General features: G+C 47.9%; 1 protein-coding gene across 4 annotated transcripts in view; it reads right to left on the bottom strand.

The window, feature by feature from the left end:
- The window catches only part of LOC137415872 (E3 ubiquitin/ISG15 ligase TRIM25), a 732,877-nt gene that overhangs the window by 573,924 nt on the left and 133,336 nt on the right, over positions 1-25,617 (bottom strand). The window contains exons 1-2 of one of the 4 annotated variants that reach the window (XM_078770215.1): positions 16,637-16,772; positions 498-626 (exon numbers count right to left, since the gene is read on the bottom strand). The exons of the other annotated variants lie outside the window; for them this stretch is intronic. Coding sequence (XP_078626341.1) covers positions 498-528 — 31 coding nt within the window. The 5' untranslated portion in view covers positions 529-626; positions 16,637-16,772. Of the gene's footprint in view, positions 1-497; positions 627-16,636; positions 16,773-25,617 lie in introns of those variants that run through there. 4 annotated transcript variants of the gene reach the window in all.

Raw genomic sequence — 25,617 nt, 5'->3', positions numbered from 1 at the left:
TATTAGGCCCTGGATAATATGCTACCAATAAACCTAGCCACATTATAAAGCTGACCAATATTACCAACATTTAATAACTCATTCATTTTACACACCAAGGGATTTTCCCAATAATGACATTTCATTAACTTCTTATGATCTTCACTGATAGTTAGACAGGAAGAAACTGAAATTCATCACCAGTAGTATATTAGCCTCGCATAATGGACATAACTGCTGAAAAGTATCTTTCAAATAGAGACCATGAGAAACAGGAAGATTATGGTTGGTACAGCGAAATTTACACAAATTATCTCTGAGGAATCGGAGAGAACTGCAATAAATAAGGTTTGAAGTAAAACTAAAAAAAAAAAAAAAAAAACTGCAATGACTGACTGCTTCATATTCATGTTATTTTGCTCTAAATTATGTTTGAAATATTTTTTTATAAAGTAATCTATTCATGATGTATGGCTATTTGAGTTTATAAGGGACAGAATAACACAAATGAAACACACCGTGATGCAGAGAATTGGAGTAGTCCACCATGGTACGTCCGCCATTACATTCCAGGAAGTAACTGTTTCATCTGTAAAAGGCTCCACAAAATTGCTTCCACTCACGAGCAAAGAAATTGGGAACAGAACCTGTTAGGAAACACAAACTTTTAATCTTTCTGTATTCACACTTCTCAAAGTAGTGTAATGTTATGACACACGGTTAGATATTATGTGTGAATTGATTTATTGATCGTGTACGTAGAATATTGACAAAATTATTTCACTTTGCAGACTTTGCTTCATGTGGGCATTTTATGAGATTGTAGTATTTCTTAACTTTTGAAAGTTGAGAAATATGGGGGAGAAGATTTATGTCCTCTTTGTTCTCCTGTTAACTGGAGGTTACCTTAGTTACACTGCGCTCGCGAAGCGAAAAGCAGGGTTAGGCATTTGGTTACGTGCATACGTGTCTGCATTTAAAAAAATCAATTTTCTGGGCAACCGTTGAGCCGATTGACATGAAATTTTACCATAGGAGCACCTCTGCCTGTATAATTTTTATTCATAACTATGACGTCAAGGCCACGTGGTATGGACGCCATCTTGGAAAAAACTTACACCTCCATATCTCCAAAACTACTCAACGGAAAAAATTGAAATAAGACTCATTGTCATGCACTCGGCATGAGGATTAAGATATGTAAATGATGTCATCGGTGCCTTCATTATGACGTCATAATTCGACAAATATAACGCTTGATCTAATGAGTATGAAAATGTATTTTCTCTTCAGCTGGTACAAAATTTGATTAGTTACAAAAATTTGATGGACACAAAATATGGACGAGGAAGAAAGAAGTGAGTTTGGGTTTTCGTTCATCTAGGGAGGTAGATAAACTTTTTGAAGTTAATCCAGAGATGCAGAGAAATGTTTTCAGGTTGATCACGTGAGGTAGAGAATCGTTTTCAGGTTAATCCAGAGAGGGAGAGAAACGTTTTGAGGTTAATCAAGAGATGTAGAGTAACGTTTTGAGGTTAATCAAGAGACATATAGTAACGTTTTGAGGTTAATCAAGAGATGTAGAGAAACGTTTTCAGGTTAATCAAGAGATGTAGAGTAACGTTTTGAGGTTAATCAAGAGTCGTAGAGAAACGTTTTGAGGTTAATCAGGAGAGGGAGAGAAACGTCTTGAGGTTATCCAGAAAGGTACAGAAACGTTTTGACGTTAATCTAGAGAAATGGAGAAACATTTTCAGATTAATCCAGATAATTAGAGAAACGTTTTCAGCTTAATCCAGAGAATTAGAGAAACGTTTTCAGGTTAATCCAGAGAATTAAAGAAACGTTTTCAGACTAATCCAGAAAATTAGAGAAACGTTTTCAGGTTAATCCAGAGAGGTAAAGAAACGTTTTCAGGTTAATCCAGAGAGGTAGAGAAACGTTTTCAAGTTAATCCAGAGGATTAGAGTAACGTTTTCAGGTTAATCCAGAGAAACATTTTCAGGTTAATCCAGAGAATTAGAAAAACGTTTTCAGGTTAATGCAGAGGATTAGAGAAACATTTTGAGGTTAATTCAGAGGATTAGAGAAACGTTTTCAGGCTAATCAAGAGATGTAGTGTAACGTTTTCAGGCTAATCCAAAGAGGTAGAGAAACGTTTTCAGGCTAATCAAGAGATGTAGTGTAACGTTCTCAGGTTAATCCAGAGAATTAGAGTAACGTTCTCAGGCTAATCCAAAGAGGTAGATAAACGTTTTGTGGTTAATCAATCGGATGAAAATTGAGGATTTTTGAAATTCGGCCTCTGTTAACCTTTTTACCCATTGATATCAAAATCAATGGGCTTCTTGCTTATAACCAACTCTAACATTTGGTGAAGTGTCATTTATCCGGTTAAAATTGTGACATGTAGGTAATTGACAAACAAACAGACACAACAGAATAACACATGTGATAAAGCAACATACTTGAAAATCTTAGATTTTCACAAGTAACAAACACAGAATAACATGCATGAAACGCCCTGAAACTCGAACGTGTTCTGTAACTTATCATAATAAAGCCATGTACCAAGTTTCAGTTGGATATGTTAAAGAGTAAGGGCGGAAAGGCTTGAAAACCACAGATGGAACGGACGGACGGACAGACAGACAGACAGACAGACAGACAGACAGACAGACAGACAGACAGACAGACACAGACAGAGAGAGAGAGAGAGAGAGAGAGAGAGAGAGAGAGAGAGACTTTTGTATCCTTTTATTATAAAAGTATAAAACCATTCCACAAAGCAGTGTTAAACCAAGCAACGAGTTCAAAGAAACATTGTATAAGGATCATACACACACCAAAAAAGAACAAAGGATATTCAAAAGAAATCAGCAAGTATAAAAATTTTACCAACCAAAGGTGAGGACACAAACAGAAACCACAAACAATTTTAAAGGAAATGCTCACGCAAGAGCTATGAACACATCAAGAGCAAATTAAGTGTTTGATTAAATTAAGTGAAAAATTGAGAAAGGGAAAGAGAGGGGGGGGAGAGAGAGAAGGGGAGAGAGAGAGGTGGAGAGAGGGAGGGGGAGAGAGAGAGAGAGGGAGAGGGAGAGAGAGAGAGAGAGAGAGAGAGAGAGACTTTTTTTTTCTTTTTTTTCTTTTTCTTTATTGGTGATCCCAATGCGATCCAAATGGACAGACCAGGAGACAAACCTCGCACAACCAGTAGCCGGGAGCGACAGAGCATCCGTGTCCTTCCCAACCGTGTTCCTTTCTGAATGCACCATGTAACACGTCACCATGTTCACTGCTGGAGGAATGTTTGTGAACGCATTACATCATAACACTTTTCCGATATGTTTTCCTTGATGAACATGGGGACTTGTGAGCCACTCCAGAGGTGTTGGAAAAAGGCCGATCGTAATGGGCAGGTGCTCCATCTTGGAGGTGCTCCATCTTGCAGGCACGCAATGTTGCAGGTTATCCATCTTGCAGGTCATCCATCTTGCAGGTGCCCCATCTTGTAGGTTCTCCATCTTACAGATGCTCCATCTGTATGACGCTTTGGAGTTGCAAGCTTTCTGGGGCTACAGCGGTGATCCGTTCACTCATTTAAACCCGGGCCAAGCTGTAACCCCCCCCCCCCCCCCCCCCCCCCACAAATTTGGAGAGAGAGAGGGAGAGAGAGAGAGAGAGAGGGGGAGAGAGAGGGAGAGAGAAACATTCGACATTTGTCCCCGTTTGTTGCCAGGAAAACATTGTTCACAGTGAAAACCCAAAAAACAATTCAAGGCGATGGCTGTACAAGTTTAAAATGGGAGACAAGATAAATCATAAATTCATTGTAAGAACCATCAGCCAGTTGACATAAGGATGCCTTGACACACCACCGTTGTGAGAACACTGTGCAATCATTCGATTGAAACTCAAGATTTACACGCGATGTGACGAAGGCTTTAAAGAGGTGAACAGCATCATCAACAGAATTACAGGCATTTTGCATCCTGTGTTTTCTCGACAAGTGTATGGCAAGTTTTGCTTCAGAAGACAAATAGTTGGCTAAAAGGCACTCATCTTTACACAGGCGGGAAGTGGTGAAACCAAAGATAAAAACACAATGCGTAAAAATTAGGCCAAGCCCCCAGACCACACGCGATAAAACTGTAAAAAGGGGTGCCAACCGAGGACAATCAACAAAAATGTGAGAAATGGTTTCCGTCGCACCGCAAAACGGACATAATTCCGTGTTATCGGAACATATGCGATGCGATAAAACATGTGATGGTAAAATGTAGTGCGCCAGCCGCCATTGTAAGTCTCCGGAGCGCTTGGCGATGGGGGCCTTGTACATAGTAAGCCAATTGATGGTGGTGGAAGGAGTGGTCCGGAACATTCTCCCCCAGTGCGCTTGCGGTTCTGCGGGTCTATCGTGAACAAGGGTTAAAACACACAAAGCATAAACACAAGATTTCTCCATCAAATGAAAAGGGGTGAAGCCCTGAAAATGAAGTAGAAGTCTAGGAAAGAGAAATTCGGATAAAGAAGGGCTAGCTTCCGCCTGTGGGGCCCATTTTAGCCCGGTTCCCTTGAAAAAACGCAGGATCACAGAAAAGATCCTTCCTATGACTCGAATGGATCGAACTCCGGTGGCTACAGCAATGTCAGCAGCTGGCTTCCACTTGTAAGGAAAAGGGGTTCTGAGATGTTTAACCTTGATGCATCCGACGTCGATAAACTTTTGCATAAAAGCACGGTTACTGCAGACCCCTTCAAATATGGGGTTTAGAAAGATGGGCTCGTTTAAAAACAGCTCAAGAGAATAGTTCCTGTTGTCACGGCGAACAGGAACCGCTTGCCATGCCTCCAGCATACTCCTATAGAATAGAGGAACTGGTGTTACATCAACTTTTGTGGTGTCTATAAGGAACAGTTCTTGGTCGTAGTTGAGTTTCCCTGCTTGCTGAAGCAGGCAGTGAGCCGACGCTTTCCACGAGACGTCGGTGTACAGCAGCCTACGAAGTGAAAGGAGGCGAAAAGCCATCACTTTGCTAGAAACAGCAATCAGTCCATGTCCTCCTTGAGCAGCAGGCAGGCTGAGCACACCAGGTCGAAGCCAGTGCTTACCTCCCCCAAAAAAGTCAATAAAAGTAGCTTGTAGCTTTTTGAGAATGAAATCTGGGGGCTGCAGTGCCATTAAAACATGCCAAAGCATTGATGCCGCAAGATTATTTATAACAAGGGTTCGGCCTCGATAAGAAAGTTGACAAAGTAAACCCCTCCATTTCAGCAACCGTCTCTCAGTTTTGATTATAAGAGACTCCCAGTTTCTTAAAATGAAGTTTCCAGGGCCAAGAAAAACACCGAGATAAAGGATTCCATCCCTTGTCCATTCAAGTTGTTCGGGCAGAGTTGGAGGAATGGCTCCATTTTGTGGACCAAGGTAAAGAGCACTGCTCTTCTTCCAATTGACCTTTGCAGAGCTTGCCAAACTAAATTCATGGACACATTGGACCAAGGCGGAGACATCTTCATCCGAATGAACGATTACGCAAAGATCGTCCGCATAAGCGATCACCTTAACTGGGTGCGCCGTTGGTTGCGGAAGGAAACCGAGAAGACGTGCACGCAAGCGAACAAGCAAAGGTTCAAGTGCGAGGGAGTACAGGAGGCCAGACAAAGGACATCCTTGGCGAATGCCTCTACTGGCCGGGAAAGGTGGACATAAAATATTGTTAACCTTGAGTAGACTAAAGATATTATTATACAGTAACTGTACGTGAGAGATAAAATTTTCTGGAAACCCAAACCCACGTAAAACCGAAAAAAGATAAAAGTGATCAATGGTGTCAAAGGCCTTTTCTTGGTCTAAAAAAACCAAACCAACATTTCTTTGTTTAAGATCACAGATATCAATTAAATCACGCACGATAAAAATACTGTCATGTATTGTCCTTTTCGGAACACAGTAGCATTGATCGGGGTGTATGATGTCGCCAATCATGGGCCTGAGCCGGTTGGTAAGAGCCTTGGAGAAAACTTTGTAATCCGTACAAAGCAGTGAGATGGGATGCCAATTTTGCGGTTGCTGGAGGTCTCCTTTCTTTGGGACCAGGGCGAGTACCGCCCTACGACAGCTTAGCGGCAGTAAGCCTAATCGTAGGCTGTCAACCAAAACTTCGAGTAACTCTGGTCCCAGGAGGTCCCAGAAAGCTTTGTAAAATTCTGCAGGTATCCCATCCAAGCCAGAGGCCTTACCTGAAGGTAAGGTTTGTAAAGCAGCATGGAGTTCTTCCATGGTTAGCTCCTTGTTCAGTTGCAGGCACGCAGACTCCGACAAGGTGGGTAAGGAGGAAGTCAAGGATCCTGTGATCTCGTTATCGATTCCCTTAGCGCGATACAGGTCAGAGAAGTAGTTCTTGAGGGAATACCTGATGTCTTTTTGATCGTGCGTTATTCTTCCTTCCTTCGTCCTTACTGAAGTTATCTGCTGACCTCTCTTAGTTCGGACTTCCAGTGCAAAAAAGAACTTGGAGGAGGTATCCAAATGACACAGGTTCTCCATTCGGAGACGAATCAGCGCTCCTCTAGCTTGCTTTGCACATAGATCAGCAAGAAGAGCTTTTTTCTTCGCCAGCAGAGAGTTCGTTCTCTCAGTACTAGAAGCCAAGAGGTTGGATTGCAAGGAAAATATTTCCTTGGCAATCAGGGATTGAAGGGCAGAGTTGTGTTGAGTACGATAAGCTCCATATTGTTGGCAAAACAATCTCATCTGTACTTTGGCATTGTCCCACCATTGCCCAAGGCGGGGGAAGGATGGTTTACGTTGGAGCAAGGCCCTCCGGAATGCATGAAATGCATCAACAAACATTTTTTCTTCCAAAAGGCTCACATTAAAGGTCCAGTAGGCAGCACCACGATTCCGAACTGGTAGGCAAGCACAAAGCGTAACCATGTGATGATCTGAGAAGCCACTCGGGACAATGTCCGCGCCACTCACGATATTCAGAAAAATACTGTTAATATAGAACCGGTCCAATCTTGCGAGCGAGAGGCGACTCTTTGAGCACCGACACCACGTATATTGGCGGACAGAAAGATTGCGGATTCTCCACACGTCAACAAGGGAGAACTTGGACAAGGATCTTAGCAGAGGCACTGCGCTTGCTGGGTGAGGCTCCTCTCCATTACGATCAAGGGCAGGGTCCACGGTACAGTTAAAATCTCCACCCAAACAGACAAGTCCATTAAAATCAATGTGCATGAGAGATGTTTCCAACTTAGTATAAAAGGCAAGTCTTTCTGTGCTATCACTAGGTGAGTAAATGTTCAGTACCGTGTGTTTAAAACCATTGTGTGTAAAAGTGACTGAAATTAAATACCCTTTGATTATGTCATTAAAAACTATATGAGAGCTACAGAAGGAAGGCTGTAAATAGACAGCTACCCCAGCCCTTGGGTGTTCCAGACTACTAAAAAACCATTTTCCTTTCATTATCCTTTGCCACTCCCCCATACAAGAGGAACTACATCTTGTCTCTTGTAGAAGTAGAATATCGATGCGATTTTCCTTAACAAACTGTTTAACTTCCATTTTCCTTAGGGAAGAACGTCCCCCATTAATATTCAAACTGGCGAAGGAGAAAGCCATGATATAAGGGTGTATATAAACGTGTCAAACAGCTTGGCTGGGCTACATCTGCAGCTCCTTCTTCGCTTTCAGGATACATTTCCGGAGACGATAGACCTGTGATTCGGTCACGCCAAAGCTGTACAAGCAGTCGCTTCGCAGAGACCACAAAGCCGATTAGGTCAGGGAAAAAATCTTTAATTTTTACCCGTTTCTTCCGAAAAGTGTCCTGGAGAAATTTTATGATCTCGGAGGGTGGAACACTGGTCTCACCCTCCAAATCTTGGGGAAAACCCGGGTCATTCCAGGCTTCGACACTCCCGGCAGAGGCGAGCGACGAGGTCCCGTCCGAATCACATTCCGAGTGTCGGTCCATGTCCATGACATCAATTTCATGCTCCTGATATGGAGCTGGTGGCTTCACAAGGGAAACGTCACATTCCGCACCCAAAGCAGAAGGAAGAGGAGTATGTGGGGGAGGAGGAGGAGGGGGCGGGAGGATGAGGAGGGGGGGCGGGAGGAGAAAGAAGGGGGATGGGAGGAGGAAGAGGAGTGGGAGGAGGAAGGAGAGTGGGAGGAGGAGGGGGGTGGGAAGAGGAGGAGGAGTGGGAGTGGGAGGAGGAAGGGGGAGAGGAAGAGATGTACTATCAGGAGAAGTTTCACATTCTGCTGGGGGCAAACCCGGCACGTCATCAGCTGATGCCTTACACTCCGATTCACCTGGGCTCGAGGTTGTCTGCAACTCAGGAACGTCACACACCTCACCCCCAGCAGGAAGAGGGACAAGAGTGGATTCGGCGTTCACATACACGGTGCCTGTGACCACGGGAGTGGTCACATGCGCTTCCTGTTGCACCACACCAACTTCCTGTTCGAGTTCACCAACTCCACAAGCAGAAGCATTATCATCCTCCAGAGCAAGAACGTTGAACCGATTTTCGGTTTTAAAAACCTCAGATATTGCTGCATCCAAACGGGACTCGTCATGTTCGTCAGCCGGTGCCATCTTTTTTGGACAGCTCGCTGCCACATCCTGACTGTTATCAGTTAAATGTTTTAATTTATGTTTCCTTTTATAAGGAACAACGGTAAAACCCTCACCATCTGCCTGGGGTTGAGCCACCCCCGCCGCCGACGGCTCAGGTAAATTACTCGTGTTTGAGGCATCACGAGGGTCCCCGACTCTAGATGGACCACTTTTTGTGTTAATGGTCTTCACCGGTATCGATGCATCACCGGCGGTATTCTTGGGGCAAACGTTTTTTAAATGCCCCGATTCACCACAATTAAAGCAAGTTATAGTTTCCGTTGCAATATAGATTTGATAATTGCGGTTTTTATATTTCAACGTCATAACTGCATTGAGTGATTGAGCGTTATCTTTTAAAATGATATAACAATGACGTCGGAACGACATAACATGCCGAACCGAGGCGTCAGTGCGAAGACGAAGCGGAACCATCGAGACCCGCGACACAACTGTGCCAAAGACACTTAGTGCAGAGACGATCTCTTCACTAGTGAAAAAAGGAGGAATATTGGACAGAGTTAACCGAACGGCCATTGTGTCCAAAGGATTGACGTTAACAAAAATATCCGGCGAGACGGTTAAACCGATTTCAACCGCCTGGGCCACGTGTCGCACGTCCGACAGGAAAACCACGATGCGATGATTCATTTTTGAAGCTGCAAGAACATTCTCGATTGCAACAAGGTCTCCTAAACCAATCACCACATTCTCAACACTAACTCCATCAAGTGGAGTAATTATCACTCCCTCCTTACGAGTGAGCGACTCGTACACACTATTGGACAAACGTCCGTTTGCCATAGCTGAAAAGAAAATAAGGGAAGTTTAAGTTTAAACAAAAAGAAACCTGTCACAAGCAACCAGCAAGTGAAGGTAAAGGAAAAAGATAAGGAAAAACAATATATAAATGAGGAATCGAAACCACCGACGAGCAGTTCGACCAGAAAAACAAGGCAAATGAAACGCAGGCCCAGAAACCGAAGGTTTCACCAACAACCTGCGAAAACACTTACCGTGCGCTCTCCCGCTCTCTCTCAAGTCTCAACACACACAGGAAACAAGGGGAAAACTTTACAATCAGAAACAGGGACACAATGGAGTGAATAAGGGAAATAGGAAACAGCCAACACAGAGCACTCACGACACGAAGCGAGCAGACGCCATGACACCCCGCACCCAACGCACTGACAGCCAGCAAATGGCGCGAGAGAGAGAGAGAGAGAGAGAGAGAGAGAGAGAGAGAGAGAGAGAGAGAGAGAGAGAGAGAGAGAGAGAGAGAGAGAGAGAGAAAGAGAGAGAGAGAAAATCTATAGTCCCCACTGGTGAAACCGGTAGGGGACTAATAAAGCCACGTACCAAGTTTCAGTTGAATATGTGTCAAGAGTAAGGGTAGAAAGGCTGGAAAAGCAAAAATGGGATGGACGGACAGACAGACAGAGACAAATGGATGGACAGACAAATTGATGGACGGACAGATAGACAGACAGACAAACGGACAGAGAGTACATCTGAAGTCCCCTCTGGTGAAACAGGCAGAGGACTACTTAAGCTGCTGCTGCTGTTGTTGCTGTTGATAGTTTTTATAAAGTTCATTTTAAAATGTCGAAAAAGTTAATCATAACAATAAATGTGATTGCTTTAATATAAAAACACAAATTCTAACTTAATTTCAACAACAATGCTGAAAATAACGAAATAAACTTGAACAGTTGATTCATTGTTGTGCTAATTCGCTTTACAGTGGGTACAAGATGTATTCATGAACACCACAACAATCTGTGATACACTGTACAATCACTATCAGGAAATGACAAAACCTACACCTGCACAGGTTAAACAGATACTGGTTTGGGAGCAACAGAAAAATTTCAAAGGTGTGACTCACTGGAATGAAGAAGATGAAGGGAAGAACTTAACAGGAACCTACCTACACAGGTGTTTGGAATAAATAAATAAATAAATTAAAAAAAAACACCTTTAGAGGCCATTTTTCCCCGCAAGCAGGGGTTGGCCTTTTTTCGGGAACCGTGGTTGTTGTTGTTTTTCGGTACCCTTTTTGAAGCAATGTTTTACGGTCGGATGCCCTTCCTGATGCCAACCCTTTTTGCCGCCTTTAACGACAAGCAGGGAATTACCAGTGAACTGGTACTCAATTTGCCGACCTCGGAAGGATGACAGGCTGAGTCAACCCCCCTGGCGTTAATTCAGCGATTGACCAGGATTCGAACCCAGGATCCTAGGATCCTAAGTCGGCACCCTAGCCGCTAGCCCAACACCAGGGAATGACAGGGAAACACCAGGGACCAACAGTTTGGAATGATATTCCCATTTTAATTCTGGAATGTTATAGAGACGGCGGCCTCGACACTTAGAATAAAGATTTTTATGCTGAACAACAGAACAGAACTCACAAAATGTAAAAAAGAACAAGATGATTCCTGTTGTTTCTGAAATGGAAATGGGTTTTTCATCTCTTGGTTCGTCATTTATGAAAACAGGTTTCCACTTGTAAAATGAGAACAAAGTAGTGGAGGACGGAGAGCGGGACGTGGAGGACGGAGAGCGGGACGTGGAGGACGGAGAGCGGGACGTGGAGGACGGAGAGCGGGACGCGGAGGACGGAGAGCGGGACGCGGAGGACGGAGAGCGGGACGCGGAGGACGGAGAGCGGGACGCGGAGGACGGAGAGCGGGACGCGGAGGACGGAGAGCGGGACGCGGAGGACGGAGAGCGGGACGCGGAGGACGGAGAGCGGGACGCGGAGGACGGAGAGCGGGACGCGGAGGACGGAGAGCGGGACGCGGAGGACGGAGAGCGGGACGCGGAGGACGGAGAGCGGGACGCGGAGGACGGAGAGCGGGACGCGGAGGACGGAGAGCGGGACGCGGAGGACGGAGAGCGGGACGCGGAGGACGGAGAGCGGGACGCGGAGGACGGAGAGCGGGACGCGGAGGACGGAGAGCGGGACGCGGAGGACGGAGAGCGGGACGCGGAGGACGGAGAGCGGGACGCGGAGGACGGAGAGCGGGACGCGGAGGACGGAGAGCGGGACGCGGAGGACGGAGAGCGGGACGCGGAGGACGGAGAGCGGGACGCGGAGGACGGAGAGCGGGACGCGGAGGACGGAGAGCGGGACGCGGAGGACGGAGAGCGGGACGCGGAGGACGGAGAGCGGGACGCGGAGGACGGAGAGCGGGACGCGGAGGACGGAGAGCGGGACGCAGAGGACGGAGAGCGGGACGCGGAGGACGGAGAGCGGGACGCGGAGGACGGAGAGCGGGACGCGGAGGACGGAGAGCGGGACGCGGAGGACGGAGAGCGGGACGCGGAGGACGGAGAGCGGGACGTGGAGGACGGAGAGCGGGACGTGGAGGACGGAGAGCGGGACGTGGAGGACGGAGAGCGGGACGTGGAGGACGGAGAGCGGGACGTGGAGGACGGAGAGCGGGACGTGGAGGACGGAGAGCGGGACGTGGAGGACGGAGAGCGGGACGTGGAGGACGGAGAGCGGGACGTGGAGGACGGAGAGCGGGACGTGGAGGACGGAGAGCGGGACGTGGAGGACGGAGAGCGGGACGTGGAGGACGGAGAGAGGACGGAGAGCGGGACGCAGTTTGTGTGTGTGACGAAGAGGAAGACGTAGAGGACGAAGAGGAAGACGTAGAGGACGAAGAGGAAGACGTAGAGGACGAAGAGGAAGACGTAGAGGACGAAGAGGAAGACGTAGAGGACGAAGAGGAAGACGTAGAGGACGAAGAGGAAGACGTAGAGGACGAAGAGGAAGACGTAGAGGACGAAGAGGAAGACGTCGAGGACGAAGAGGAAGACGTCGAGGACGAAGAGCAAGACGTCGAGGACGAAGAGCAAGACGTCGAGGACGAAGAGCAAGACGTCGAGGACGAAGAGCAAGACGTCGAGGACGAAGAGCAAGACGTCGAGGACGAAGAGCAAGACGTCGAGGACGAAGAGCAAGACGTCGAGGACGAAGAGCAAGACGTCGAGGACGAAGAGCAAGACGTCGAGGACGAAGAGCAAGACGTCGAGGACGAAGAGCAAGACGTCGAGGACGAAGAGCAAGACGTCGAGGACGAAGAGCAAGACGTCGAGGACGAAGAGCAAGACGTCGAGGACGAAGAGCAAGACGTCGAGGACGAAGAGCAAGACGTCGAGGACGTAGAGCAAGACGTCGAGGACGTAGAGCAAGACGTCGAGGACGAAGAGCAAGACGTCTAGGACGAAGAGCAAGACGTCGAGGACGAAGAGCAAGACGTCGAGGACGAAGAGCAAGACGTCGAGGACGAAGAGCAAGACGTCGAGGACGAAGAGCAAGACGTCGAGGACGAAGAGCAAGACGTCGAGGACGAAGAGCAAGACGTCGAGGACGAAGAGCAAGACGTCGAGGACGAAGAGCAAGACGTCGAGGACGAAGAGCAAGACGTCGAGGACGAAGAGCAAGACGTCGAGGACGAAGAGCAAGACGTCGAGGACGAAGAGCAAGACGTCGAGGACGAAGAGCAAGACGTCGAGGACGAAGAGCAAGACGTCGAGGACGAAGAGCAAGACGTCGAGGACGAAGAGCAAGACGTCGAGGACGAAGAGCAAGACGTCGAGGACGAAGAGCAAGACGTCGAGGACGAAGAGCAAGACGTCGAGGACGAAGAGCAAGACGTAGAGGACGAAGAGCAAGACGTAGAGGACGAAGAGCAAGACGTAGAGGACGAAGAGCAAGACGTAGAGGACGAAGAGCAAGACGTAGAGGACGAAGAGCAAGACGTAGAGGACGAAGAGCAAGACGTAGAGGACGAAGAGCAAGACGTAGAGGACGAAGAGCAAGACGTAGAGGACGAAGAGCAAGACGTAGAGGACGAAGAGCAAGACGTAGAGGACGAAGAGCAAGACGAAGAGGACGAAGAGCAAGACGTAGAGGACGAAGAGCAAGACGTAGAGGACGAAGAGCAAGACGTAGAGGACGAAGAGCAAGACGTAGAGGACGAAGAGCAGGACGTAGAGGAGGAAGACGTAGACGAAGAGGAAGACGTAGAGGACGAAGAGGAAGACGTAGAGGACGAAGAGGAAGACGTATAGGACGAAGAGGAAGACGTATAGGACGAAGAGGAAGACGTAGAGGACGAAGAGGAAGACGTAGAGGACGAAGAGGAAGACGTAGAGGACGAAGAGGAAGACGTAGAGGACGAAGAGGAAGACGCAGAGGACGAAGAGGAAGACGCAGAGGACGAAGAGGAAGACGCAGAGGACGAAGAGGAAGACGCAGAGGACGAAGAGGAAGACGCAGAGGACGAAGAGGAAGACGCAGAGGACGAAGAGGAAGACGCAGAGGACGAAGAGGAAGACGCAGAGGACGAAGAGGAAGACGCAGAGGACGAAGAGGAAGACGCAGAGGACGAAGAGGAAGACGCAGAGGACGAAGAGGAAGACGCAGAGGACGAAGAGGCAGACGCAGAGGACGAAGAGGAAGACGCAGAGGACGACGAGGCAGACGCAGAGGACGACGAGGAAGACGCAGAGGACGACGAGGAAGACGCAGAGGACGACGAGGAAGACGAGGAAGACGCAGAGGACGACGAGGAAGACGCAGAGGACGACGAGGAAGATGCAGAGGACGACGAGGAAGACGCAGAGGACGACGAGGAAGACGCAGAGGACGAAGAGGAAGACGTAGAGGACGAAGAGGAAGACATAGAGGACGAAGAGGAAGACGTAGAGGACGAAGAGGAAGACGTAGAGGACGAAGAGGAAGACGTAGAGGACGAAGAGGAAGACGTAGAGGACGAAGAGGAAGACGTAGAGGACAAAGAGGAAGACGTAGAGGACGAAGAGGAAGACGTAGAGGACGAAGAGGAAGACGTAGAAAGACGAAGAGGAAGAAGAGGAAGACGAAGAAGAGGAAGACGAAGAGGACGAAGACGACGAAGACGAAGAGGAAGACGAAGAGGAAGACGAAGAGGAAGACGAAGAGGAAGACGAAGAGGAAGACGAAGAGGAAGACGAAGAGGACGAAGAGGACGAAGAGGACGAAGATCAAGACAAAGAAGATGAAGAAGATAAAGATGCCGAAGATGAGGACGAAGACGTAGAAGATGAAGATAAAGAAGACAGAGGAAGATGTAGAGGATGAAGAGGAAGATGTAGAGGATGAAGAGGAAGAGGATGAAGATGAAGAATGAAGATGGAGGATGGAGGATGAAGATGAAGAGGATGAAGATCAAGACGAAGAAGATGAAGAAGATAAAGATGCCGAAGATGAAGACGTCGAAGAAGATGAAGACGTCGAGGATGAAGACGTCGAGGATGAAGACGTCGAAGATGAAGACGTCGAAGATGAAGACGTCGAAGATGAAGACGTCGAAGATGAAGACGTCGAAGATGAAGATGAAGACGTAGAAGATGAAGACGTCGAAGATGAAGACGTCGAAGATGAAGACGTCGAAGATGAAGACGTCGAAGATGAAGACGTCGAAGATTAAGACGTCGAAGATTAAGACGTCGAAGATTAAGACGTCGAAGATGAAGATGAAGATGTCGAGGATGAAGAGGAAGACGTAGAAGATGAAGAGGAAGACGTAGAAGATGATGAAGACGTCGAAGATGAAGATGAAGACGTAGAAGATGGTGATGAAGACGTCGAGGATGAAGAGGAAGATGAAGAAAAGAAATGAAGATGCAGATAAAGATGATTATTAAGAAGAAAACTAGACTGCAATGAAAGGTCATTCGGCCCGTCTCGCCTGCACCAACATCAGACCAAACAAATGTGTCTCGGGCCACAGCCCAATTCCAATGGGGGAAGGGGGCGGGGCCACACCTCGAAACAATAACATTTCAGGTAAAGGTATTTTTATTGCTACAAGGACGTTTTTTATGGCGGTATCTATCTATAATTCCATTAATCTCTGTGTGTATGCGTGTATGTGTGTATGTGTGTATGTTTGTCTATGACCGCTGTTTCTCGACAACCACGGGTCCGATATACTTTAAACTTGCCAGGTATATTGCTGGGGACCCGAGGATGTGCCTTTTCAAGGTTTCATATTAATCGGACAAGTACTTACCGAGCTATGTCCAAAAAACGATTCAACCAATCAGAGAGCAGCGAGTTATCGCGTGTGCCGAACGTGGCGAACAGACTCTGCCTCGGACGGCACATTTGAGAGCGTATTCATTTATTTCACGTTGGCAAACTATGTTGCCGCTATGTTGGCGTTAAACTACGTTTTAAAACTAATTAAAACCATTTCATGTAAATAGAGGGGGGGGGGGGGGATTGTCACTGTACTCGCAAGCCGTTCGCCGTTCGCTTTGGCGTTGCGAATGGACCAAAACATTTCATGGACCAAACCATTTCATGTAAAGCGTTCGCCGTTCGCTTTGGCGTTGCGAATGGACCAAACCATTTCATGTAAATAGAGGGGGGGGGGATTGTCACCGTACTCGCACCCACGTACCCACGTACCCACGTACGGGCATTGCACCCACGTACGGGCATGCCCTAGTAAACTATAAAGGTGATAATGGTAGGGTAGGAAATGCACAAAGACCGAGCACACACCCACCCTTCGATGAGACCCTCTCACGGACATCACACTCAGTCACACTTCAATGCTCAAACTAGTAATAATAGTAATATTACTAATAGTAATAGTAACAATAGTAATAATAGTAATAATAGTAGTAGTAGTAGTAGTACCAGTAGTAGTATTAGTACACCTCTCTATCCCCGATCCTTCGAGTTTGAGGTACCTATCCAATTCCAATTTAAATTAATCTACCTTTTCTACTGTCACCACCTTTCCAGGCAAGACCATTCAAAATAATCGCTATTTGGCACTGCTGACGGATTTACGTACGAACGCCATTCGTGCGTAACTTGGGCGACCCGGATGAGTCGCTAGTCGATGAGAGCGGTCTCAACCGAGCAAGGCCCGAATCCGGCTACACCCTCAAAACGAATCAAAATGTCCCCGATTCGCGACAGCCGAGTAACTTACGGTAGAGAAGGCCAGCGAGACAGCAAACAGCAAGGTCGATCAGCTACCAGAAGGCACGACTAACGACCACAGACCGAGGCAGCCACACCTTAGTACCAGCGGAACCAGGTCCAGGATGGGGGCGACTAACGACCAATAAGACGATATCCTCCCTACAAACCGTGACGTCATTTGACGTCACACTTCCCGAACCAATGAGATGCTAGTTGTTGTTGTTGCTAAATTGTTCTTCCCGGGACTTTCTTTTGGGAATGTTTCGTAAAACCATATTTCCAGACAACAAAAAGAATGTGAACCTGTGACTAACTATCTAAGATTGTAGACATTCCAGTTTGTGCGCATTTGTGCAGATTAAACAAGTCACAAGACCGAAAGGTTAACAGCGGCGTAGCCGGTCTTGTAAACTATTATAAACCACAAACACACATGATTAGCTTTTTTAACAGTCGCTAATGCTGTTTATAACATTAAACAAAGAAATTTGGAGGAATCCAGACATCCGCGAGGTAAGTTTTACTTACAGAACTGAGGGAAGATCTACTGCAATCTATGTACCCCACAAGGGTTGGGTACGTACCGTTTGGTTGGAAGAGACATAACGCCGATGCTTTCGATATTGATGGTCATTTTAACAATCGGTTTGTTTGTGTTTCACACTGAATGAAAACCGTAAATGTAGAGCATGGCGATTGTGATACATGACAGGTTCGACGATATGTTCGGCAATCGGCATGAACGGCACGTAAATCAAAATGGCGGTGTGTGGAGAGTCAGCTGCCGTTCCGCCGCAATGACAACAGACGTAATCACATCACCCTGTCATGTGACCAGATCCTCAGCTCTGATTTGTATACATTTGAGGGGACATACATACATACATACATACATACATACATACATACATACATACATACATGCATACATACATACATACATACATACACAAATATACATACGGACAAACACTGTTCTTGACGGCTTTGCCCTATGGCCTACACCGTAAAAATGCAAGTTTATTTGTGAAAGACCAATTAAGTTATTCTTACCAAACATCAGGGGTGTGTCCAATTATGTATGTCCGCCCCCCCCCCCACTTCCCCCCCCCTCGCCCCCCCCCCCCCACTTCCCCCCCGCACCCCGCACAGAGCGAGACAGGGTTTTGCAATCTCTTCTGTGTGTGCGTGTGTTTGTCTGTCTTTCCGGGCCATAACTTTTTTTAACCATTGACCTTTTGTCATAAAATTTTCAACAAACCTTTATTATAAGATAATGGAGAAAATAAAAAAAAATTGTTTGAAAATATGAAAGGGCAAAGTCATAGTAGTGGGGCGGCTTAGCCCAAATATTCAAAAGAATTGTGCATTTTGTGATACAAGCACCAAATTTGGCACAAATGTATATTAATATGTTGCGAACATTTTCAGATATTGGGCCACTTGAAATTCCGTAATTTTTTTTTTCGAATTTTTTCAAATTTCGTAATTTCAAATTTTTCGGGTGACACCGTCACAATTTCGGTCTTTGAGGCCGGCCGATAGGCAAAGTGTGACCGGAAGGGACGAGGTTCTCCTGACCACGTGGCCCTCGATCTGGGAAGCGAGAGGCGTTCCATTAGTGGACGCGCCCCTCACGCCCGACTTTTGGGCGGCCCCGGCAGGCCGTTTGTTTTGACGTTCCGTGACAGGCCCCGCACCCCCACCTCCGGGCCGACCGGAAGCTTGTGCTGAGTACATCATACCTGAACAACTCAGTGAGGCAGAACACAGCAGTGCACACCAGGGTGACCCCTTCAGTGCATAAACCAATTAACCTGTCCACTGCAGGGCATATAGAAATGAAGTTATTTTCTGCATATAATAATAATATAAGTTCAGTTCTATATAACAATTTCTGTTATCACCACTACCACTACAACTACCACTACTACAAGCTTTGTCTGGAATTTTGTGGACTAACAGACAAACAGACATACAGACAAGCTGGGATCAAAACATTACCTCCTTCCACCATTGAGTGTAGAGGTAAACATCATGGAAATTATATCATGCCCTAGATTTAATTCATGCTTACCCGTGTATTTGCTTCACTGGTTCACAAGGTCTTTTGCATACATGTAATTCAGACTCTCGTCTTCATTGCTGACCACACAATGTTCGCAACATATTAATGTACATTTGTGCCAAATTTGGTGCTTGTATCACAAAATGCACAATTCTTTTGAATATTTGGGCTAAGCCGCCCCACTATATCGGCCGGCCTCGAAGACCGAAATTGTGACGGTGTCACCCGAAAAATTTGAAATTACGAAATTTGAAAAAAGTTGAAAAAAAAAATTACAGAATTTCAAGTGGCCCAATATCTGAAAATGTTCGCAACATATTAATGTACATTTGTGCCAAATTTGGTGCTTGTATCACAAAATGCACAACAGGTTTGCTATGCTGCTACACTATAGTGACTATAAATCATTCACCCTTATCAGCCCCGCCACAGCGCGTCAAGCGTGAGACATAAGATTTTACTAATTGCTTCCGTGTTTCTTTATTTAATTACCAGTGGGCTGCAGTGTGTTTGTCCAGGCCATAACATTTTTACCAAATGACCTTTTGTCATAAAATCTTCAACAAACCTTTATCATGAGAATATGGAGAACACAAGTGAAAATAAATGTTTGTGGGAGTGCAAGATGGTAACTGAAACAACGCTTTGGTTTTGTTTGAACATTTTTGTTTTTAAAAGTTTAAAATTTTTACAGATAAAATATCTGGCTTCATTGTTTGAATGTTCAGTTCATCTTTTCAATTTTAAGTCGTATAAATGAACAACATTTACATAGCTGTCTATGTACAGTATTTTAAATTGATATCTCACCCAAGCCCACACAGACACACCCAAGCCCACACAGACTCACCCAAGCCCACACAGACTCACCCAAGCCCACACAGACTCACCCAAGCCCACACAGACTCACCCAAGCCCACACAGACTCACCCAAGCCCACACAGACTCACCCAAGCCCACACAGACTCACCCAAGCCCACACAGACTCACCCAAGCCCACATAGACTCACCCAAGCCCACACAGACTCACCCAAGCCCACATAGACTCACCCAAGCCCACATAGACTCACCCAAGCCCACATAGACTCACCCAAGCCCACACAGACTCACCCAAGCCCACATAGACTCACACAAGCCCACACAGACTCACCCAAGCCCACATAGACTCACACAAGCCCACATAGACTCATCCAAATCCCATACAGACTCACCCAAGCCCACACAGACTCACCCAAGCCCACATACTAAGACTCACCCAAGCCCACACAGACTCACCCAAGCCCACACAGACTCACCTAAGCCCACACAGACTCACCCAAGCCCACCCAGACTCACCCAAGCCCACACAGACTCACCCAAGCCCACACAGACTCACCCAAGCCCACATAGACTCACCCAAGCCCACACAGACTCACCCAAGTCCACACAGACTCACCCAAGCCCACATACTCACCCAAGCCCACACAGACTCACCCAAGGCCACACAGACTCACCCAAGGCCACACAGCCTCACCCAAGGCCACACAGACTCACCCAAGGCCACACAGACTCACCCAAGCCCACATACTCACCCAAGCCCACACAGACTCACCCACGCCCACACAGACTCACCCAAGCCCACACAGACTCACCCAAGCCCACACAGACTCACCCAAGCCCACACAGACTCACCCAAGCCCACAGTCTAAGACTCACCCAAACCCACACAGACTCACCCAAGCCCACATAGACTCACCCAACATCCAAGCCCACACAGACTCACCCAAGCCCACACAGACTCACCCAATCCCACACAGACTCACCCAGACTCACCCAAGCCCACATACTAAGACTCACCCAAGCCCCCACAGACTCTCCCAAGTCCACACAGACTCACCCAAGCCCACACAGACTCACCCAAGCCCACACAGACTCACCCAATTCCACCCAGACTCACCCAAGCCCACACAGACTCACCCAAGCCCACATACTCACCCAATCCCACACAGACTCACCCAAGCCCACACAGACTCACCCAAGCCCACAAAGACTCACCCAAGCCTACACAGACTCACCCAAGCCCACATAGACTCACCCAAGCCCACACAGACTCACCCAAGCCCACATAGACTCACCCAAGCCCACAAAGACTCACCCAAGCCCACACAGACTCACCCAAGCCCACACAGACTCACCCAAGCCCACAAAGACTCACCCAAGCCCACATAGACTCACCCAAGCCCACAAAGACTCACCCAAGCCCACACACTCACCCAAGCCCACAAAGACTCACCCAAGGCCACACAGACTCACCCAAGCCCACAAAGACTCACCCAATCCCACACAGACTCACCCAAGCCCACAAAGACTCATCCAAGCCCACACAGGCTCACCCAAGCCCACCCAGACTCACCCAAGCCCACATACTAAGACTCACCCAAGCCCACACAGACTCACCCAATCACACACAGACTCACCCAAGCCCACACAGACTCACCCAAGCCCACACAGACTCCCCCAAATCCACCCAGACTCGCCCAAGCCCACACAGACTCACCCAAGCCCACACAGACTCACCCAAGCCCACATACTCACCCAATTCCACACAGACTCACCCAAGCCCACAGACTCACTCAAGCCCACAAAGACTCACCCGAGCCCACAAAGACTCACCCGAGCCCACACAGACTCACCCAAGCCAACACACTCACCCAAGCCCACACACTCACCCAAGCCCACACAGACTCACCCAAGCCCACATACTCACCCAAACGCACACAGACTCACCCAAGCCCACACAGACTCACCCAAGCCCACACAGACTCACCCAAGCCCACAAAGACTCACCCATGCCCACACACTCACCCAAGCACACACAGACTCACCCAAGCCCACACAGACTCACCCAAGCCCACATAGACACCCAAACGCACACACACTCACCCAAGCCCACACAGACTCACCCAAGCCCACAGACTCACCCAAGCCCACATACTCACCCAAGCCCACATACTCACCCAAGCCCACACACTCACCCAAGCCCACACAGACTCACCCAAGCCCACAAAGACTCACCCAAGCCCACACACTCACCCAATCCCACACACTCACCCAAGCCCACACAGACTTACCCAAGCCCACATAGACTCACCCAAGCCCACATACTCACCCAAGCCCACATAGACTCACCCAAGCCCACACACTCACCCAAGCCCACACAGACTCACCCAAGCCCACAAAGACTCACCCAAGCCCACATACTCACCCAAGCCCACACACTCACCCAAGCCAACACAGACTTACCCAAGCCCACATACTCCCCCAAGCCCACACTCTCACCCAAGCCCACACACTCACCCAAGCCCACACAGACTTACCCAAGCCCACATAGACTCACCCAAGCCCACATACTCACCCAAGCCCACATAGACTCACCCAAGCCCACACACTCACCCAAGCCCACACAGACTCACCCAAGCCCACAAAGACTCACCCAAGCCCACATACTCACCCAAGCCCACACACTCACCCAAGCCCACACAGACTCACCCAAGCCCACAAAGACTCACCCAAGCCCACATACTCACCCAAGCCCACACACTCACCCAAGCCCACACAGACTCACCCAAGCCCACAAAGACTCACCCAAGCCCACACACTCACCCAAGCCCACACACTCACCCAAGCCCACACAGACTCACCCAAGCCCACACAGACTCACCCAAGCCCACATAGACTCACCAAACGCACACACACTCACCCAAGCCCACATAGACTTACCCAAGCCCACACACTCACCCAAGCCCACACACTCACCCAAGCCCACACACTCACCCAAGCCCACACAGACTCAGCCAATCCCACACAGACTCACCGAAGCCCACACAGACTCACCCAAGCAGACTCGCCCAACTTAGACTCGCCCATGCAATGCAGACTCGGCCAAGCAGACTAGATCACCCAGACTCGCCCATGCAATGCAGACTCGCCCAAGAAAATTCGCCTCTGGAGTCGCCCATGGAACACACACCCCCCCACACACACACACACACACACACACACACACACACACACACACACACACACACACACACACACACACACACACACACACACACACACACACACACACACACACACACACACACACACACACACACACGTCGGGTTCTGAAGACAGTTATTTTACCGCCACAAATAAACCTGAAGTATAAATGGCAATGCTCCAAAAGGCAATCATTTGTCGACGTCGAACGAGAAGGTAAAATGATCATTTATAAATACATTCTCCCTTTGGCTTCGACAAATTTGATCCGCCAAACGAGTTAACGCCACAATGCAATCAGCGAAGGTGTGTCTTGCATCTCACACTGAAAAATAACTTTGCATTTCAACTTCTGATACTCACTTCCGGGTTTCCCCGCTCCGGTTCAATGACGTCACGCGTAAGCGTGCAGTTGATATTTCGTCATCGCGGCTCGTGAGCATCGCCTCGTGGTCGAGCCCTGCAATCGTGTGTGAACGGTATTTAGAACATTGGGTCGCCGACATGGTTTATTTTACAGTCTTGCCTTTTGATATAAACTGGAATCTGGGTCTTGCACTCTTGCTGCTCCACGAATGAAGGACCTATTTATGTCTTTTATATATTTACATTTATATCTTGGAGAATACACAACGGAGAGCTGCAGTGACATTGGTCCCAACCCTGGTAGGCCTCACTTATGAGGTTTGACTTTGAAAACGAAATCTTCCGACTCGAATCTATCGACTTGCATGCGGAGACATTATTGAGACTTTTAAGATGCTCAACAACTATGGATCCTCTCCTCTCCCTCCCCCCTACCCTCAGGAGATCATATCCCCCTGAACATGACTCTTGGGGGATAATGTCCCACAACCGAAACCCCCCACAGGATCTGGATAGAGACAACTGAAAAGACCTGCACCCATGAAGAATCATCATCAGGTCAACATCAGCTGGTTGATGTCTTTGTTCTTATTCCTGTTGTTGTTGTTGTTGTTGTTGTTGTTGTTGATCTGAGAACCAGGAGTTATCCGCTTGATGTCATGGGAGTCACCCAGAGATCCTTGTGGAGTCAGGACCATGCAGTCTTCCATAATGTTTATTTATTTATTTGTTTGTGCTGCATTTCTCGTCTGTATTTGACTCTGTCTGGTTGGCGGTGATACTGATAGCTGGAGGCACTACTGAGTACTGTATCTTGAAGCACGCTCTCCTAAAAGGGACAGAAAGTCAGATTTCCCGTCTATATTTATGAGATGGAATTTAAAGATCTCTTTAATGATCTGGATGGTATCCACAGCAACCCGAAAGTAAGAGAGTTGGGTTACACAAGGAAACACACAAAAGGAGTCTGACGCAGGAGTAGGCCATCTGGCCCATCAGTCATGTACACACACACATGCACCCCTCCACCCTCAATGCTTCAAGGTACCTAGAGTCCCTGTATAAAGAGAGTTGCGCCATGCGCTGACCCGAGATTTCTGGTCACGTGATTTCGTGGCGCCATTTTGTGTCTAACTTCACCGTGCGTGAACGTCAGCTTGGTACGGGAATGTTGTTTATTGCCAAACAAAATGACTGGTTCTGCTTATGTTGTTCAAACCAATCTGGGAAATATAAGATGTATAGATTTCCAAGTGATAAAGTCAGAAATATGGAAAAGAAATATGTCAGAATAATAATAAAAATAATAACGTCAGAAATATTGTTACGGATCGCGGATTCGATGTTATTTACGAGCGGTGGTATTGCCGCGACCTAACAATTCCCCCGAGTCTTCCCCAACTCACCCGATTCCACCCGACATTGACCAAGTCGCGCTATGCTAAATCAATGATTTGGAAAGGACACAACGACTGGGGTAAATGAAACGACACAAGGGGTACAGTTCTCAAGACCTCCGGAGGAGGATATAATGGTGGGGGAGAAAAGGGGTAGATTACAAGGTAATGAGGGAAAGACACAGAGAGATAGGCACTTAGACACAGTCTTATCTTATCCCCGACAGACCACAGACAAACGGAACAAGACTGACTTACACAAGGATTGATGGCAGGGAAGGACAGGTCGGTTGATAGCACAAGGTGCACCTTGGCTCAGGGACAGGATAAAGCACCGTCCAAAAGATGCAGGGAGGTGTCACAGCGCTCGGAGGTGGCGTCCTTCTCGCTTCAAGCTCAGCGCGCATCTGACGTCACCTCCTCTTCCTGCGCATGCTCAACGGGGAGTGACATGCCCTCGGCTGCTTGGCTCCGCCCCAGATGGGACCGGTCCGCCGCTCCCATTGGTGTGCGGGGTGTTACCGGGCTCCGCCCTTGACGAGGAGCTGACAGCGAGCCCCTACGTGGTAACCCCGTCGAGCACATGTTCAATGGCGGCTCGTTGGAAAGGCCTGGTGTTGCTCCCAACACCCCCTACCAACCAAGCCGGAGTGAGGACGCGCACTCCCCGCGCCGCCGCCATTGTTGTTGTGGTTGTTGTTGTTGTTGAACCGTGAGGAAGAGCTAACTGCATTTCATCAATCTTCACTTTCTTCCTTATCCTCCTCTCCAACACCCTTTCCAATACCTTCATTCCATGCTCCAATAACTTTATCGCTCGATACGAGCCACAGTCCAGAGGGTCACCTTTCCCCTTGTATAGAGGGACGAGGGTACTCTGTTCCCAAGCCACTGAATGCGGCCTTCTTTCACCACCAGATTGCAGATCTCTGTCATTCTCTGCACACCCCAATTTCCCGCTGCCTTCAACATATCTCCACAACTCCCGTCGGCCCTCCCGCTTTTCTACTCTTCATTGCTTTTATCGCTTCCTCAACTTCCTTCTCGGTTATCTTCTCTACCGGTCCTAAAACTGGGTTACTCTCTATGTTGCCATCCCATTCATTCTCTGCATTCAACAGTATTTCCATATA

Source organism: Myxine glutinosa, chromosome 1 (assembly GCF_964187855.1).
Source record: "Myxine glutinosa chromosome 1, kmMyxGlut1.1, whole genome shotgun sequence".
Classification (NCBI taxonomy): domain Eukaryota; kingdom Metazoa; phylum Chordata; class Myxini; order Myxiniformes; family Myxinidae; genus Myxine; species Myxine glutinosa.
This window is presented reverse-complemented; position numbering and strand designations above follow the sequence as displayed.